We start from the raw sequence: 20,264 nt of genomic DNA on the forward strand, positions 1-20,264 counted from the left end.
AAACCTCAGACGTGCTTAAAAGAAATTACGCAACTGTGCTAACTTGAAAGATAAACATTAACATTTATAATTGCCTGACTTCAAGTATTTCTGATCAACCATACACTGGTCGAGGTTATCCATTACTGTCAATACACCAGACCTGTAGATTCCCTTTCAAATACTTATGGCAGTGTGGTCTGAGCATGGTTGGCAATCTCAACTCCCCAGCAATGGCCACACAATCCAATGTTCTGTTGGGTTGATGCCATCTCTGTGGCCTAGGAGTGCAATACGTTTTACTGTTAATTGTACCTATAATCGTTCATTGTTAGTTTTCTGATCTGACTGTTTTTTAGGTCTGGATTGTATGACATTTAAATTTGTACAGGATGGCCTCCATCACTCCCACATCACCATTCTTCCTCCAGAGCTGCAGCTCAGTCAAGAGATGTTGGAAGAGAAGCTTGTTCTTGTACATTCCAATAAAGTCTTAAAGGATCAGTTCACCTTTGGGAACATGTTACATGTTCCACCCATTGGAACATGTAACTTGTTCCCGTTCCTGCAGCCGCTCTCTGATCCAAGCCTTATCCGTGACAGCAGGTCAGGAATCTTTTCCCCATACCTGCTGTCACTTTTTGAAAAGCGTGCAGCTTTGTGGGGCTCCGCCCACACAGCTTTGTCATTCATTCGCAGATTTCTATGAATGACCTGCAAGTACTGACAGCCTTTGTGGCTGACAGCTTGTAGTTCTCAATGAACTACCAGGGCCTGTTAAGGGCTCTAGGTAGTTCATTGATTCTTCCTGTCTTTTTTTGCTTACACTGACAGTCTGTAGGAGTCCTGCTTTGCACCTGCAAAGACTGCAAAAAAATGTGCATTTTTTTTTTTTTTTAACAAGTAACTTCTCCTTTAAAGCGGTAGTAAACCCGCAAATTTTTTTTTTTTTTTTTTTTTTTTTTTTTTTTTAAACCTGCAAAGCAAAAGGCATAATGAGCTAGTATGCACCGCATACTAGCTCATTATGAAATACTTACCTTAGAACGAGGCCCCGACATCTGGCCCGATCCACGCCGAGGGAGCTGACATGCTCCCTCTGTGTTTCTTCCGGGTATCACGGCTCCGGCGCTGTGAGTGGCCGGAGCCGCGATATCGTCACTCCCGCGCATGCGCGCGGGAGATTTCAGTCCGGCCGCTCGGCTGCTGCCGGATTTTGACGGCGAGAAACCCCTTGTGCGCATGCGCCGCTGCAGTCAGCGGCGCATACCGAGGGGAATATCTCCTAAACCGTACAGGTTTAGGAGATATTTTTTTTACCTACAGGTAAGCCTTATTATAGGCTTTCCTGTAGGTAAAAGTTAAAAATGTGGGTATACAACCACTTTAAGTGTTAGTTTTCCATGCATGCTGCCATTCAGCTTAGAAGTGGCTTGAAGAGACTTTACAAATTTGTACTTTTTAGGAAACTCAAAAGTTAACATTTAATACACTAGCTCATTGAATGTTATCAGTTTTTAACATGACTCTAATTGTAGAGTGGAGGCAGTATGTTTTGTCTGGTGCACTGCATTGAATAGGACTGCTTCTATTCTACAGTGGTGGAAATGTAGTGTTGGAGAGGAATAGAAATTCATAAGGTGGTTGGCTGATTTGAATGAGGGCAGAGTGCCAGGCTTCCTCTTTCTCTGCATGTGCAAAGCAATTAAAGTATTTCAACACATTCAGTTTAAAATAGAAATGAGGAAGGCGACGCATTTGTGTATAGATATATAAAAAAAAAAATATCCATTGTTCTCAGCTGCATAATGATCTTAGAGTTGGGAGAAGCAATGCAAAGAGAACAGGATACTTTTTCATAGTACAGCAGAGTTTCAGCCTGTATAAAAAAATTTTTAGTTAGCAGCTACAAATACTGTAGCTGCTATCTTTTAATATAAGGACACTTACCTGTCCGGGGTTCACATGATGACTGCACCCCAAGCTGATTCGTCCATTGGCTTTGGGTGCAGGCACCAGCATTGCTAGTAAGGGAAACCGGCAGTGGGGGAGAAAGGCCCAATGCAAACGTGGAAATGACGTACCTTGCCGCGACACGGTAGGATGAAAATCCAGCTGAAAATTAACACAAAAGGTACCAAAAAGATATTTAAAAAAAAAAAAGGTATTTAAAAACAAGGGTGTGGGGTGCTCTGTTTAAGGTCATTGTGTCATGTGTGCATTTTAGCCTGGAACTTCGCTTTAAGACAAGTTGCTGTCTTATGTTGGCTGGCTGTTACTAGCAACATGGCAACCCTATCCCGATCCATTCAAAACCTTTGAAAGGGGTCCTGTTTTCATTCATTTGATCATTTATGACTTTATTTTTTTAAATTTTTATTTTATTTTTCCATTGTAGATAAGCTGTCAGTTAATGAAGGTGGAGCTGTTCTTCAAGCAGGTCAAGTCTGGGGTGCTGTGAGGGGTAAGCACTTTTCCATATTCATCTGGAATCTTCAGTTGACATACAAACTACCTTTCTGGGATCCGTGATTTTTATTAACCTGGCTTAGTCCCGTTTCCTGCATCTCCCAGTGTTGTAACTACAGATTCCACCTGTATAGTCAGGTATTGCACTGCAGCTGAATGGATACAGCACTGAAGGTGAAAGTTGGGGTTCCCCTTGACCATGTGCTTTTGTTTTATATAAGTGGAGCATGGTTTTTTGGAGACTTGTTAATCCACTTAAAGGAGAAGTACAGCCAAACCTTGTTTAGCTGTACCTTTCCTGTGGATCACAGGAGTGCAGTTCAGTCTGCAATCCTGTTACCCGTTTTCAGCAGAGAGTGGACTGAAGCCCGCTGCTGGCTGACATTGCAGAGCCTGTCCAGGCACGGAAAGATCACCGGTCCTGGGTTGAGATCTCCCGATATGCCTGAAGCCGATGAGAGCCTGAGCCGGCTGTACCCGCCTTTTCCACAGGCCAGTGAGCACTGGAGGGGCAGAGCAGAGAGCAGTGACTGACAATTGCCATCTCTCTGCTTAAGGATCTCTGAGAACCGAGTGATTGGTGGTGTTTGCTCATTCTCTTCTCAGTGCCGGAGCCGGCAGGGACAGATGCAGCATCCACCTAGTTAAGTATGAGATTTTAAATTTTAGAATCATACTTCTCTCCTAATGCAGTCTTGAGCAGGCGATAATCTTAATTTCAGCCCAAAATCCCTTCTTAATTGGCTCACAAATTAAAGCTCTAGTGCACCAATAAATGATATCCAATTTATTGATCAATATTAATGAACTAAATCAGGGGTGTTCAACCTTTTGACCTTTCTGGGCCACTTTGGAAAAAGAGGCATTGTTTTCGGTCACACACAAAAATCCACTAATAATAATAATGAGCAGAAAGTTGGGCAGGTCACAAGTTGACAATCACTGATCTAGATAATGTGCCTGTCTGTGGGGTGTTTTTTTTTTTTGTTTTTTTTTATATACAATTAAAAGCAGGCAACCTAAAACTTTGACAATTGTTTTTGATAAACTAACTCATCAATATCTGGTTCGATGGATGTATAACTTTTCCAAGGACAACCCAAAATTTGGGCTTTTCTTTTACTTTCACTTTCGGTGATAACCGTAAACAGGACTTATAAATATATAAATGTATATGTGTGGCAAACAGACCCACAGAAAGAAATGAAATAAAAAGCCAATAGGTGTTCTAATCCCTCTCCTCTCTTTCCAAGTCAAAACAAAACAAATTTTTGCCTTTTTAGTTATACTTTAGTGTGGCAGCTCAGGCCCCGTTTTTCCTTACAGACTTTGTATTGTCTGCCCTCTCTACATCTTGGTAGGTAAGCAGTCAGCTAACGTATTACTTCATTAACCATATAACTTTTTTTTTTTTTTTCCATTGCTCATCAGTTCCATCAAACCTGACATTTGTTTTAGGTGGGTGCCCATAGGTTAAATCACCTGCCAGCTTCTACCATCTCTGTATTTATTCCGTGCATGGCAAGAGATCTTTGCAAACGTTTTGTCGCTATCCCCTACCAGAAATACATAAGGAATTTACTTTTTTTCTTTTCTTTTTTTTTTTTAATCTGCATTATGAAAGGAGTGAGACACCATATTTTGGCAGGCTGGGCTGTCCTCCTCACTGAAGAGGCAGCATGTAGCCGTATTCCTGCCTTTTTCTGTTTTTCAATGTGTTTTCTGGCATTGACATACAAGGAAATACACCTGACTTTTGCACTTTCTGGATCTCTGATGCTAAATTATTATTTTTCTTTTAAGGTCTTGAGACGTTCAGCCAGTTAGTTTATAAAGACAGCACTGGAGCAGTAAGTATTTTTTACGTTGCTGTCGTATACATGCCTCTCTATAGTTTTCAGAACCTCAGGGGTGAAGTAATGATGCTACAGTACAGCTAGTGTGGAAGTCCAGTACCTGCTGATATGTGTATTCCCTAAGCAGTGTTAGCTAGTATCTAAAGTGGACTGCTTTCATTTCTTACATTGCCCTGTGTTAGTTATGTGCCCCAGTGTACGTTTTATATATTAAAAAAGTTACTTTTTTATACCTTATTTCATAGTGCCAATCGGCGCTCACGTGACTGCTCTGCACGCTCCTCTCCTCTCTCCTGATCTGACAACATTGGGGGGAGGGGCTGAGAATCCACCGATGTCAGCCAGGAGGAGAGTGATGGCCGGTCATGTGAGCGGCGCTCTAAAGTAAGGAATATGCAACTTTTTTATTTAAAAAAAATTAAAATTTAAACATACACTGGCACATAGTGTTATCTAACACAGGGGATTACAGGAAAATCAAGTTATTTTAAAGCAGGAGGGGAGAGGAGACACAGCAGGCTCACCGAGGCAGGTAAAGTGACCATAGTATTGAGCAGCAGCAGTGATAAACATGGTCAGTTTACAGAGGGGAGGGCAGCACCACGCAGGTTCAGCCAAGTATTTTATACTGATGATAGAAACGGACTGTGCTGTTCATGCTTTAAAGGAACAGCATCAATTTTTATTTTATTTTTCTTGTTGGGGGGGGGGGGGGGGGGGGGGGGGTGGTGTATTAAGCACTTTAGGTGCCCAGAGTCTAGATGTCTCAGCAGGCATTGAGTTCCCATGTCAGTTGTGTTGGTGGTGGCAGTTGCATTATTCACAGCCAAAATGCTCTGACGTTTTTATAGTGAAGATGGCAAAGGACACAAAAAGGAAAAACAGATGTGTGTACCTTGAACTGAGGGATGCAACAGCTCAGGCAGATACTACCACTCACCAGTTTTCCTTTGGAACAGTAATATGTGGTGCAGGTCTTCCCTCTACCAGATTGGAAGTGGTCTGCAGATGGTCATTCATGGGATCTGTGGCCATTGTTCTATGCTACTCTTATCTCATGGCTGTAGTGCATAGTAAATAAGGGTATTAACAGAAAAGTACAAGGGTTGGACACAATTATGGAAACGGCAGGTAAAAAAAAAATTGTTACCCCTTTTGGCATCCAAGATGGCCTCCTGGGAATTGACCAATAATAATTTGCGCCACAATCTTGCGCAATGTTTTTTTTTTTTTTTTTTTTTGTCTCTCTGCCAGTTGACAGTGCAACAGCGCTTATGCTTATCAGATGTTTTCCCAGAAACTATATTCCATAATAATCTTTTGATACTGTACCTCGCGAAACAGAAAATTGGCAGTTTTTTCATTCCCATAGTCAAGCAGGCGCCAAAAATTTTCCCTTTCTGAAGCTCAGAAAGCTCTGACATGACTCCGTATTACTAGCAGCACATGCAGTGAATGATGAAAGTGAGGCTCCGTATCTGTTAAAGTGATTGTAAACCCTTACAACCAACTTTGACCTACAGGTAAGCCTAGATTAAGGCTTACCTGTAGGTCCAAGAAATATCTCCTAAACCTACACAGTTTAGGAGATATTTGCCGAAAGACCGGCACCGCTGTCTACAGCGCATTCGCCGTAGACAGCGGCGCACTGAGCGCGCAGTGGTCAACGGCGATATGCCGCGAGTGGCGGCTCCCGTGTGCATGCACGGGAGTGGCGTCATCGCGGCTTCGCCGAATGACAGCTGCGCAGCGGCGAGACCCACGAGAAGATGGATGCGCCGTACTACAGGGGACAGCGGTGACTTTGCTGGCTCCTGTGTCAGTTAAGTGACACATAATGGACTACTATGCGATGCATAGTAGTCCATTATGTTTTACCTTTGCAGGGAATGAAAGCGGAAGGAAACCCATCAGGCTTTACTTCCTCTTTAAGTAGGTGTCTCATCACACAACTGAAGCAAAAGAATGTGAGGAAAAGGGGAATAGCCTGTTCTAAGGTCGCCCTATCCCTCGTGGGATGATGGCGGTGGGAGTTTTAAGCCGCCCATTGATTGCAATGGGAGATTTTGTGATTATGTCACTGTGCTTAGACGAACCTGTCAGAGCTCCGCTGTCCTCTATGGAAAGATCGAATGAAAACTGCATTTCTGTTTTCATCCGATCCGCTGGACGGTTGGCAAACGTATCGCCATCTCTCTGTTTTCAGTGGATTTTATCGGATTGAATAGCAGTCGGGTGTTGACACCCACCTGCCCATAGAAGTCAAGGGGTGTCCTCATCAGATCCGCCTGAAAAAAACAGACCGGCCAACCGCTCGTGTGAATTGGGCCTTTATGGTGGATTGTTTGTTAGTTTGTGAAAAACAATAAAGTTGTGGCCATTAATGACCCAGTTTGGTGTGTCTAGTGTTCCTTGTATGTTTGGAGTTGATGCCGTCCATCACCCCATGTTACATTGGAAGAAAAATAGAATCGTGCTAAACATATGATTCTGAAGGTATGGAATCAAAATGAAATATGTGAACCACCTGTGTTCAAATAATACAGTAAATCCTATGCATATCATAACATTAGGTGAAAGATTATGATGAGGATAAAATTTATAATATTTAAGTCCACAATTTGAGCCTCTCAATGTGCCGATGAGAGCCGGAGTGCACTGTTCCTGCTCCCTTCCCCGTCCAGTGTTGACAGTAACTACTCTCCATTCCGAACAGACAAGAACTGAGCAATCAATGGTCATGTGATCACTCAGTTCTCGGTCTTAGAGCTGACAGTGGTCAGCTGTAGTGTCACACCGCTGCTGCATCATGGAGGTGAGTATATATGTTTCCTTTAAAAGTCCACACGTCTCCTTTTTATTGTTTACATAGATCTGTTAGAATTAGAAAAATATAAACTGCACATATGGTTTACTAAAACAGTAATGCAGATATAAAAATGATTTATAAAATGTTTGTCTTCTTGACATCCTTTTTAGTAGTTACTATGTGGGTTATAGGCCACCTTCAGGCGATGGATGCTGGCACGCCCTAAATTTAAAAAGTGCACTCCCTGTATAACCCCTCACTGGTGTGAGTACCTCCCAGTTTTTTTTTTCGCCTGTGTTTAGGGTGTTGGTCACGAGTGAAGATGTGCTGTGCTAATCTACACTGGAGCAATCCTTGCTGGGGCTAGCCATGCTGACCAGATCCATTCAAAGTGTCTTTTTGGCCGAATTGAATGGTACCCGGGTCTCGTATCCGAAAAAACAAGGTCTAGCCTGTAACACTTCTCTTTAGATAGCTGGACCCCGGGATCCAGTACTTTCTCTTATATTCACCGACCGACACAGCTCCTCTTAGCCATTGGGTTGTTATGCCCACTACTAGGCATTACTTGTTATGTAACACTCAGAACTCTTTAGTTCCGCCCAGGGGGCAGTCCCTTGGGCAACAACCCTCTTGCCTGCCATGCAGTCATCCGTTTTATTTTGCCTAGTGAAGAAGGACCTAAGAACCCTGCGGGCCCATATGCCCGTGCTATTTTTTTTTTTTTCTGCAGAAGCATGACTTTTTGCGCAAGATGATTGATCCTGTGATCAACAGCCGGCTGGGTGACAGGCTGGATACTCTTATCCTTGTAGTCTCTCCAGTCCAGCCATCGACCGCGTGCAGGCCGCAGCTACGCGCTAGTCGGGCCATGATGAAACCTCAGCTCCAGAGGTGGTCGGTGAGCTTTTATTCTCCAGGGCATACATATGACCGAGCTACTGATGTCTGCGTCACAGTATGCTGGGCCAGCAGCCACCCTGTACTGATCAGTGAGTGGGTCTGTGATGGAATGTCTCCCAGCTCTTCAGGACTGGTAAGTACAGCTCTCCCTGCCTTGGCGGGGCTGAGCAGCTGGGCATTCCCTGGGAGGTTGATTCAGGGGTCCCTCACCTCCCCCTCTTCTCTCCCTGTCTCCCTATCCCCCCCCCCCCTTCCATCTGGGGATGCTGCTGAGCGCTGTGTGTGTGTGTGTGTGTGTGTGTGTGTGTGTGTGTGTGTGTGTGTGTGTGTCCTGGGACTCATGGAGGCACTACCATATGCCCAGTTCCACACCAGAGTCCTGCAAAGGGAGATTTTGACAAAGCCTACGGCCACACCACCCTGAATGCGCCCGCTCTCGTCTGATCTCGGAAACTATCTGAGTCGCCAGATGCTGGACCCAGGAGAATGGGCGTTGCATCCGGAGGTATTCAGGCTACTGCGCCTGAGGTGGGGCACATCAGACGTGGATCTTCTGGTCTCCCCTCTTATTCGGAAGGTGCTGATATTCGTGTCCAGGACGAGATCCATGGGCAGACGCGTCAGACACGCTGGTGGCTCCGTGGGATCAGTACCAGCTGATCTACGCCTTTCCTCCACTGAAACTGTTACCACGTCTGCTCTGCAGAGTGGAAGTTGAGGGGATCCCAGTGATTCTGGTCGCCCCAGATTGGCCTCAGCGTCCTTGGTACGCAGACCTAGTGTGCCTGGTGGCGGACGCCCCATGGCGGCTGCCGTTACGAGAGGACCTTCTGTCTGTCCAATTCTCCATCCTGCTTTAACGGCATGGCTATTGAGAGACAGGTGTTGAGGAACCGGGGTCTGTTGGACTCGGTTATCCCAACTATGTTGAGGGCATGGAAATCTTCTCGAAAGATATATCATCGTACCTGGAAGGCCTACATCTCCATGTGTGAGGAGAAAGGATGGCATCCGAGCTCCTTTTCTATATCCAGGATCCTGCTGTTTCTTCAGCAAGGAGTAGACCAAAAATTTTCGTTAAGCACAATTAAGGGGCAAGTATCAGCCTTGGCTGGCTTTTTTTTATTTTTATTTTTTTCAGCAACCCCTGGCATCTCACTCATTAGTGAGTACCTTTTGTTCAGGGGGTTCGACATGTAGTCCCTCCTATGCGTCCTCAGTCTTTAAAGGACCAGTTTGTAGAGGTACTTGGTTATTCCTGATCAGCAGGCCCAGGAGTTGGCCGAGATATCAGAAATTTTATGTTTTACAGTAGACGCTATGAATTCTCCAAGCCTCTCGGCTTATGCTGGGGCTGGTACATGTGCGTAGAATCCTATGGTTGAAAAGTTGGTCAGCCAAAGCGCCATGCAAAAAGCTCTCTTTCAGTTTCCCTTTTTCATGGTGAATGGTTATTTGGAGATGATCTGGATAAGTGTATCCAAAGAATTTCTAATGGGAAAAGTTCCCTTTTTACCGGTTAAAAAAGTTTAAGTATTTTACTTTTAAACTTGCTTCTTCTCAGAACAGACATTCCCAGAGATCCAGTGAAAAATAAGTCTGTCTCTTTCTATCTTTTGGATAATCGCCTGTCTCAGAGTGATATCGGTGGTCCCCTTGGAAGAGCAAGGTTTAGGGTTTTATTCAAACCTGTTCACAGTTCCAAAATCAAATGGGGAGATCGGACTCGTTTTTAGAGCTCCAAGGTCTAAACCGTTTTTTGAATATCCGTTCTTTTTGCATGGAGTCAATCCGATCAGTAGTCTCCATCCTACAGGGGGGAGAACTTCTGGCGTCAATCCACATCAACGATGCTTATCTTCATGTGCCAATTTTTTTTATTTTATTTTTTCCCGGCTCACCAGAAAGTTCTACGCTTTGATGGCGAAAATCTTCATTTCCAGTTTGTAGCTCTGCCTTTCCGTCTAGCTACTGCACCTCGAAATTTACAAAGGTCCTGGCTCCTCAATTAGCTAGGTTAAGGGCTCAAGATACAACAATACTACCCTACTTAGACCGATCGGTAGCCCGCTTAAACCAAACTTTGGTCACTGCTGTCAGGTACCTGGAATACCTAGGTTGGTTTCTCAACCTAGAGAAATCCTCCTTAAAACCATCAAGGAGATTGAAGTACTTGGGGCTGATCGTAGATACAGCTCAGAAGAGTGTTTTTGCCCCAGGAAAAGATACGTTCCATAAAGGAGCTGATTCAGTTGGTCAAAACAAAGAAGAATCCTTCTATTCGACTGTGCATGAAATTGTTGGGAAAGATAGTGGCTTCTTTTGAGGCCTATGCACAATTTCATTGAAGACTGCTACAGAACACTTCCCAATGCGTTTAACCCCCAATGTGCGTCCGAGCCTCAATTGTTGATTGGTATGCAAGAATCTTCAAAAGGGGAAATTCTTTCTACCAGCTACCTGGAAGGTAGTAACAGATGCCAGCCTTCTGGGCTGGGAAGCAGTCCTGGAAGAAGCGTCTGTCCAGGGGAAATTGTCCAAATCAGAGATGACCTTGCCCATCAATGTTCTAGCGATTCAGGCAGTACGCCTGGCCCTGCAGGCCTGGACGCACAGACTACGTATTTTGTCCTGTCAAAATTCAGTCCAACAATGCCACAGCTGTGGCCTACTGTATATCAATTACCAAGGGGGCACGAGAAGTCATGCAGCCCAGAGAGAGGTGAATTGTGTTCTATCTTAGGCAGAGAACAACATTCCTTGCCTATTGGCAATTTTCATTCCAGGGATAGAGAATTGGCAGGCGGACTAAAGTTGCCAACAATTGTTCCAGGAGAAGGGTCCCTTCACCCTGACCTCTTTCTGTCAATATGGAGTACAAAAAGGAGTTTCGGTTGTGGATCTGTTTGCGTCCAGGTTCAACAAGATCGACAACTTTTTGTCAAAGATGCCTTGGTTTTTCCATGGGATCAGTTTTTTTTTTTTTTCTCTGCGCTATGCGTTCCCTCCTGTTCTGCTGCTTCCGTGTCTTCACTGGATCAAACAGGAGGGTAAGGAGGTGATTCTTGTAGCTCAGGAGATCTTGGTTTGCCAAGATCATAAAGATGGCGGTAGGAGGATCCTTGGACCTTACCACTGCGGCCAGACCTTCTCTCGCAAGGCCCGGTATTCCATCCTACCTTACAAACGCTAAGTTTAACGGTTTGACTATTGAGACCCACATTCTAAAAGATCGTGGGCTGTCAGCTTCAGTAGTTTCTACTTTGGTTAATGCTAGAAAGCCGGCCTCCAGTGTCCATATACTATAGAGTCTGGAAAGCATATGTCTCCTGGTGTGAATCCAGGGGTTGGCACCCTAGGAAATATGTCTTAAGGAAGAATCCATAAATTCCTACAGATGGGATTAGAAATGAAGCTGGCCTTGAGTACTATCAAGGGCCAAGTGTCGGCCTTTTTTTTTCCAACGACCACTTGCTTCACAGTGTCTGGTTCGTAGCTTTATTCAGGGGGTAACGTGGATTAATCCACCAGTTAAATGCCCCCTGAATCCTTGGGACTTAAATTTTAGTCCTGTCGGCGTTACAAAAACAGCCTTTTTGAGCCTATACGGCAGGGATATGCAATTAGCGGACCTCCAGCTGTTGCAGAACTACAAGTCCCATGAGGCATACCAAGACTCTGACTGCCACAAGCATGATACCCAGAGGCAGAGGCATGATGGGACTTTTATTTTTGGATCAGCTGGAGGTCGGGACGGGATATTCCCCTGCTCCTCTTAACCAGGAAGATCATCTTGGTTGCCATATCTTCTGCAAAAAGAGTATCAGAATTGGCTTCTCTTTCTTAAGAGCCATATTTGCATATTCATAAGGTTGTCTTGAGACCGCATCCTAGTTTCCTACCGAAGGTGGTGTCAGGTTTTCATTTAAACCAGGATATTATTCTTCCTTCATTCTTCCAGAGCCTTGTTCTATGGAAGAAAAGTCACTTCACTACATTCCCTCGATGTAGTGAAAGCGGTCAAGGTCTATTGAAAATTACTGCTCTGATTCGTAAATGTTTTGTTTGTATTGCCAGACGGTCCTAAAAGAGGAAAGGCAGCGTTGAAATCTACTATTTCTAAATGGATTTGTCAAGTGATTGTTCAAGCTTAAAAAGGAAAATTCCCATTTCCCCCAGCCCCCCCCCCCCCCCCCCCTTGGTTTGGCGCACTCCATCAAGGCTGTTGGTGCTTCTTGGGCAGTGAATCACAAAGCCTTCGTGGCTCAGATATGCAAGGCTGCATCTTGGTCTTCAGTCCATACATTTACCAGATTCTATCAAGTAGACGTAAAAGATCATGAGCATATCGCCTTTTGGGTGCAGTGTACTGCAGACTGCAGTATAAGTCCTCTAGTCTCTTGGTGCCCTACTTTTTTGTGTCTCCCTCCCTTGAGTTGGCATTGCTATGGGGCATCCCACATAGTAACTACTATGGCTCTGTGTCCCGTGATGTACGATAAGAAAATAGGATTTTTATAACAGCTTACCTCTAAAATCCTTTTCTTTGAGGTGCATCATGGGACAGAGGTCCCTCCCTCCTTTGGTATACACTTGTATTTCTTTGCTACAAAACTAAGGTAGTCCCACCAGTGGGAGAGGTTTATATAGGGAGTGCAATTTTTAATTTAGGGCGTGCCAGCTTCCAGCAGCTGAAGGTGGCCTATAACCCACATAGTAACTACTATTGCTATGTGTCCTGTGATGTACTTCAAAGAAAAGGATTTTACAGGTAAGCTGTTATAAAAATCCTATTTTTTTTCTACTAATGTGTATAAAGCATATTTTTCTTGTTCTTCCTCTAGTTCGTAATAAACAAAACTCAGATTACTGACTTCCCAAGGTTTGCCCACAGAGGAATACTACTGGACACATCCAGACATTATCTGCCTCTAAAAGTTATCCTTAAAACTTTGGTGAGTGACACTGGAACTTGCTGTTAAAGAAATCCCAGAACAGTCTACATAATGTGGGCTGCCATTGCTGAACTCCTGAAAATGCTGATCCTCTGGCTTAAGAGCTTTCTAAGTTATTGACTAAAACATAGCAGCATTCACTGCAGGAATTTAGCAGTGGCAACCTTTTGATTTTCTTCTTTAAAGCATCTGAATAAGATTATTTTATTATTAACTATTTATTATTATTTCTTTTTCCATTTACCTTATGTAGCAAAAAACTGTGATGATCAAATATGCCCAAAGGAAAGCTTTTATTTGTGTGAAAACATTATATAAATTTTCATTTGGGTAGAGCGTTGCATGACTGCAATCAGTAGTTAAAATGGCGCAGTGCCGAATAGCAAAAAAACGGCCTAATCATGAAAGGGGTAAAAAAATCTTCTGGAGCTGAAGTGGTTATAGAGACTTTTTTGGGTTTATTTACTAAAGTTGGAGAGTGCAAAATCCAGGCTCATTTCTGCGTAGACACCAATCGGCTTATAAGCTCACTTTGTTCAATTAAGCTTTGGCAATCAGCTGGAAGCTGATTGGTTTCTTTGCAGATGTGAGCCTGATTTTGCTCACTCCAGCATTGGTAAATAAACCCCTTTTTGTCTGCACAACCTACAACACCTGTTTTCTTTCTTCTCGATTTGAGGAGCACAGTGTCTTTTTAACTTGTGGGTTACACTGCTACCTACAAGGGAATGGGATGCTAACAAAACTGTAGGCCATGCCAAGATAACTCCTCCCACTCATGGGCGTCCGCAGGTAGGGGCAAGGATCAGATCCCCAGGGATCAGATCTTAAATTCAGCACAGTTGCATCGCTATCGGGGTGCAGGCAGCCCGCACCCGGGTGCCATCCACCAGTGGGGTAACACCATCAAGGTGCTATCAAGCCCCCCATCAGTGTAGTGTGACTTCGGGCTCTTTTCCTTGCTCAGTCCAGCAGAGATCTCAGCGTCACTGTGACAGGAGAAAGCCGTGCTGAGGGCTATCAAATGTTTCCCCCACTCGCCCCCCCCCCCCTTTCTCCTATCAGGGACAAGAGATGGCAGCTCTCGCCAGGTTCCCCGCCCAGCTTCCTGCCCGAGAGACACACTGCCCAGTGCCACCAGAGAGAGAAACGCTGCCCAGTGCCACCAGAGAGAAAAAATGAGCCACTACCAGGGTACAGACATGCTACACTACTGACCAGAGTCGCCCCAGGGGAACCCAGAGTGAGCGATCATCCAGCCGGAGGGATCACTGCTGTAGTTTTGCTGGGTCTGGTAAGAGGGACTGTTGGCCATTATCCATTACTTATCCTAGGGACTTTACTATGTCTGCAGTCTCTGACCATGATAATGTGATCATGACATTGTCAAAAAGGGGCGGTGCATGGGTGACCCTAAAATGATGCCCCCCCCCCCTGAAAAAAGTTCTGCGGACGCCCATGCTCCCACTACCTATGTGTTTTTTGCTAACATGCTTGAAGAATGTTATATCTGCAGCTCTGCTGTGTAAAAGGCAAATTTTTTTTTTTTTTTTTTTTTTTGGCTAGCGCCTATTTTTTTTTCCGCTTCAATTTTTTTTTTTTCCAAGACTCTTCCTACAACGTGGATGGAGCTTTTGTCTTTGATTGCATCTCTCTGACATGGTCACCTTCAGCCTAGCTTTTGGAGTACTGCATCTGTACCCAACTGTGGGCATAGCCTTGAAGTGACCTTCTGGCACCAAGTTCTGCTTAGTAGCCTTGTATCCATTTGGGGAGGAGTTAAGCAAAAGTGCTCTATTCTCACTGTGGATTCAGCACTACTTCGCTTTAAGAGGTATGGCCAAAGCTTTTTTTGGTCACTCTCCTTTGACTCCAAATTGGCATACAGTGGGCTAAAGCCCACTATCAACTGACATCACAGAGCTGTTTTTCAGGCTCTGCAGAGATCTGACCCTAATTTTTGGATCCACCCAGATGCCAGATCAGCAGGTGTCTGGGCCTCTTCGTTTGTGGCTAAGGGGCAGAGCAGTGAGCTAGTGACTGACAGTAACCGCTCTCTGCTCAGAAAAGACAGAGAACTGAGCGATCAGTGATCATGGTTTTGCACAGTTCTTGTGTTTTGGAGCTACTGGGGGACAGCATCAGACCCAATGCTGGAGAATTGTGGTGAGTATAGAGTGTGTGTGTTGTGTGGGGTGTGTGGGTTTTTTGTTTTTTGTTTTTTTCATTCCGACATGTCTCCTTTTAATTCTGGTGGAGGATGTGTCTGTCTTTTAGGACCCTACCGATATAGTTGAAACTCCTTTTTCTGGAGCTCTTCACTCAATTCTGGCCTAACGTTACTTTGTCAAACCATGTTTGACTGGTCAGAATCCCTTAAGAGATCTAACCATTGCTGGGGTTGATCCCTTGCTTAAAGAACAGCCAGGGAGAAATTAGATGTCTCATGGAAGGAGAGGTAGATCCTGTTCTGGGAAGAACATTCTGATCCAGCCTTGTAAGGCATGTAAATGGAGATTGACTTTCTTAGCAAGACCTGGAGCAGTTCTCCTCTGGAATTGTTCCAGAACCTGTGTTGTGGGGAGGGGATGTTGGATATTGCCTTCCTTGTCTTCAAGCTGGTTCAAGAAATGGCCAGTTAGGTTTGTCTCCAGGTACAAGGATCCTATAGGTGAAGCAGTGGCTACTCTGGTGACTCCATTCCATGGGATCAGATGGTAAGATTTCTGACAGACACCTCGTGGGCTCTGTCAGATTGTCAGGATCTTCTATCCTTGGTACCAATTTACCATCCTGCTCGGCGGCTGCAGGCTTTAACAGCTTGGCTGTTGAAGCCCAGGTTGTGAGGGACTGGGGAATCAGAGTCTGTTATTCCTATGATGATGATTATAGAAAGTATATTTCTTGCAAGGTCTATCATTGGGTATAGAAGACATACTTCACTTGGTGTTAGTCTTCTCCATGGGACAAATGTTCTCCTTTTTATGCAGCTGGATGTAGACCTTTTGGCTCTCAGCACTATCAGGTTATGGGTATATGAGGTATCTCTGCCAATGGGCAGGGGTTTTCTTGAATCCCTTGGCCTGCTGGGAGAGCTTATATATTCGGGGGGAGTCAGGTAATCCTATGTTCTGTGTCACCTGCACGGCTGTTTGGGTGGATGTGTGTCGTATGCCCTGGGCTGCTAGGCCAGAGATTGGGCCTATCCCGAGGGCATCTGGCTGCCAGGCTGTGTGAGGGTCTATCCAGAAGTAAGAGGGCAGTGCAGGGTTGGGATTGCAGCTTACAGTTCTACCGGCCAGAGAACCTGTAGTGGTCGGAGGTAGAAGGGACCAACCACCTTTACCAGGGACCACAGTGAGTAACTAAAACAAGTACTGGAGCAACATTGTCACCGAACATGCTCGGTGGTGAATCGTGAATCGACGCTTGCAGAGCAGCCTTGCGAGTCAGGGTCAGGGACTGAGCCCTTTAGCAGGGGTAAAGCTTGAAGTATCTGGAGTGCCAAGCTATGGACCCAGTAGGAAGCGTGGAAGACGCTTGAGAGAGATGCCACCGCAAAGCTTTGAGGAGCTCCAGGGATTCAGACGGCGAATCAGAGGGTCCAGTGAGACCAGGAGCACAAGGGGCTGAAGAAGTACAAGTCCAAGTAGAAGTTGTAGTAAATGTGAGAGGATTGTTATGATTTTGTGTTAGGAACTGTTAGAATTTTTGCCATAGGAGACAGCAATCGTGAAAATGCAGATGTGACGTCTTGCTAGGGGCCTTTCCCTGTACGGCTGTCCTCCTATTGAAGACTCGAGTCTACCAATTGAAATTGCAACTGCTTAAGGGTGTCCTGGCCCTAACCCTCTTTCCCCTCAATATATAAAAAAGGACTGTTAAGAGAAATAAAGCCTCTTTTACATCCAAGAAGTGTCTGGCACCCAATAACTTTATCCACCTTGCACTCACTATGCCTCACAACCCACCACATACAGAAAGATGTCAGCTGTCTTTGGCCCTGAAGGTTCTCATTAGACTGGAGGAGCCCAGAGACTTTGCTACATAAACACCAGATGTATTTACCACCCACCTGCCCAAACCATATTTCATCTTTCACCACTTTTTTTTTTTTTCTGTTATTTAGCAAAAAAAAAAAAGACTGAAGTATTTTGGACAAAACATTTTTATAAAGTAACATTTTGCAAATCTTTCTTAATAAATTTAAGCCAAAATGTACACTGCTACATTTCTTTCAGAATAACCTAATGCAGTGTATATTATTTAGTCTGTAGGACTATGGTATATTTGAAATTTGATCAGTCCTGATGCACTGATGGCCTATCATTTTCTTGAGGCCCAAAAATGTCAGGACAGTATTCATACCCCCCCCCATGACCCCTTTTTGTAGTATTCAGTCCAAGATATTTAGCAAGATGCATGGAAAGTTTTTTGAAGTTTAGTTTTTGTCAGTTTTTAGAAAAAAAAGATGCATGGAAAGTTTTTTGAAGTTTAGTTTTTGTCAGTTTTTAGAAAAAAAAAAATCAGATGACATATGTACATTCTGTCACCATTGCAGTACAGCATATTAGTTGTGTGGCAGTGATCAGGGACACTGACTGGTGGTAGTAGTGTGTGTGTGTGTGTGTGTGTGTGTGTGTGTGTGTGTGTGTATTCTCTATTTATTTTTATTTTTTTAATGTTTTGGTTTTCATTCAGGGGAAAAAAATAATTCAGTGTTTGCTAATGTGATAACTGTGATTGGCCACAGCAAATCGCATGGTACAGATGGGCTGTGATTTGCCCTGTCTGTACCATGTGATCAATGGCCAATCACAGAGCTCATCACAATGGTACACAATGAAAAGAATGAATCAAAGCCTTTCATTGTGTACAATTGTCATGTGATCTGCTGTGATTGGCCACAGCGATCACATGGTACTGGCAGTGGGCTGGTGCAGTGATCTGCACCCGGGTATGGTGTGTGTTTTTTACACTCGGTTCATGAGTCAACAATTAAGGATGCAGTGGACGGCTTCCCAGCCTGCTCCTTAGCAACCAGCCAATATTAGATGCTGGTGACCACCGGCTCCAAAAATTCACATGTGAACTGCATCTTAATCACAGCTGCTTTGGAAATTTGCATCGGATATGTGTGAGCCTAGCCTAAAGTACTTTTTTTATAATTTTTTTTATTTTTTTTATTTTTTTATTAGAGGTGCGTGTGACTGTACCGTCTTATCAGCATTTAATTGCTGTGTAAGCCCAAAAGAAAAAATAAATTCAATCCATTCCCATAATGCAGTCGGAGTTTCCTGTGTCTTTATCCACTTTAGCCCCGGACCAATTGTCAGCTTAAGGAACAGAGGTCTTTTTACAATTTCACACTGCGCTGCTTTAACTGGTAATTGCGCAGTCATGCAATGTTGTACCCAAACAAAATTTGCGTCCTTTTCTTCCCACAAACAGAGCTTTCTTTTGATGGTATTTGATTGCCTCTGCGATTTTAATTTTTTACGATATAAAAGGAAAGAGACTGAAAATTTTGAGAAAAAAATGTTTTCTACTTTTTGTTATAAGAAAAATCGAATAAACTAAATTTTAGTCATACATTTAGGCCAAAATGTATTCAGCCACATGTCTTTAGTAAAAAAAAAAAATGTCAATAATAAGCGTATATTTATTGGTTTGCGCAAAAGTTATAGCGTCTACAAACTAGAGTACATTTTCTGGAATTTACACAGCTTTTAATTTGACTGCCTATCTCATTTCTTGAGGTGCTAAAATGGCAGGGCAGTACAAACCCCCCAAATGACCCCATTTTGGAAAGTAGACACCCCAAGAAAATTGCTGAGTGGCATGTTGAGCCCATTGAATAATTTTTTATTTTAATTTTTTTGTCCCAAGTGATTGAATAATGACACAAAAAAAGGAAAAAAAGGTTTACAAAAAGTTGTCACTAAATGATATATTGCTCACACATGCCATAGTTATATGTGGAATTGCACCCCAAAATATATTATGCTGCTTCTCTTGAGTACGGGGATACCACATATGTGGGACTTTTTGGGAGTCTAGCTGCGTACGGCACCCCGAAAACCAATCACTGCCTTCAGGATTTCTAAGGGTGCAAATTTTTGATTTCACTCCTCACTACCTATCAGTTTCGAAGGCCATAAAATGCCAAAATAGCACAAAAACCCCCCAAATGACCCCATTTTGGAAAGTAGACACCCCAAGCTATTTACTGAGAGGCATGTTGAGTCCATGGAATATTTTATATTTTGCCACAAGTTGTGGGAATATTACAAACTTTTTTTTATTTTTTTTGCATAAAGTTGTCACTAAATTATATATTGCTCACACATGCTATGGGCATATGTGAAATTACACCCCAAAATAAATTCTGGGACCCCGAAAACCAAGCACCGCCTTCAGGATTTAAATGTAAAACGCTACCAAAAAAAACTGTTAGCGATCGCAGGGATCAGACCTGACTCTGCATACGCTGCAGTTATGCGTTTAGTGTTTTGTAAGTGACAGTGATCGATACTGCACTTGGGTGGGCTGGGCAGAGGGGCAAAACGCAGTTGCTAGCAGGTATCTGGGCTGATCCCCGCTAACGAGGCATTTTTTTGGAACCCTAAACTGCTGGGGACGCTAGTATAGATCTGATCAGATATTGATCTGTTCAGATACTATACCACTACGGGAAGTGTATGCTTTGCGCGTGGGTGTTAGCGGTACTGGCACTAACCTAACGCTGCCTGGGGCGACGCAGACCCTGACCCTAAAACCTAATTGATATCACCCGCCGGGTGATCAGGGGGTTAAACCTTTATTGGATAATAAATGGTAGATGCCCTGATGCTATAAAAAGCAAACTTACTAACCAGAGTCACCCGTAACACTTATACGGTGATCACTGGTGAAATGGTTAACTCTAGGGGCAATCAGGGGGTTAAAATCTTTATTAGGTAGTATATGGGGGTACCTAACGCTATAAAAACCTGGCGGTGAACATAAAAAATAATTAGCTACCTAGAGGCACCAGTGACACTAATGCAGCGATCAGAAAAACGATCGCTTAGTGACACTGGCAAAAGGGGATGAAAGGGTTAACTCTAGGGGCAATCGGGGTTAAACCTTTATGGGGGGGGGGGTAGGGGGCTACCCTGGACCTAACACTAACTGCCCTGACACTTTTTTTACTGTCACAACTGACACTAAATGCAGGGATCAGTAAATAAATGATCACTGCAATCAGTGACACTGTGACTGGGAGGGGGGGGCTGGGGGGCGATTTGTGTG

The 20,264-nt window shown here is 44.0% G+C and overlaps 1 protein-coding gene across 2 annotated transcripts in view; it reads left to right on the top strand.

Annotated features, from left to right (window-relative positions):
- LOC143940793 (beta-hexosaminidase subunit beta-like) overlaps positions 1-20,264 on the top strand; it is an 88,249-nt gene that overhangs the window by 15,167 nt on the left and 52,818 nt on the right. For both annotated transcript variants that reach the window (XM_077462525.1, XM_077462524.1), the window contains exons 3-5: positions 2,378-2,443; positions 4,252-4,298; positions 12,861-12,971. In XM_077462525.1, the coding sequence (XP_077318651.1) occupies positions 2,378-2,443; positions 4,252-4,298; positions 12,861-12,971 (224 nt within the window). The remainder of the gene's footprint in view (positions 1-2,377; positions 2,444-4,251; positions 4,299-12,860; positions 12,972-20,264) is intronic.

This window comes from Lithobates pipiens, unplaced genomic scaffold (assembly GCF_037356315.1).
Source record: "Lithobates pipiens isolate NorthernLeopardFrog02 unplaced genomic scaffold, aLitPip1_a1.2 Scaffold_3, whole genome shotgun sequence".
NCBI lineage: Eukaryota > Metazoa > Chordata > Amphibia > Anura > Ranidae > Lithobates > Lithobates pipiens.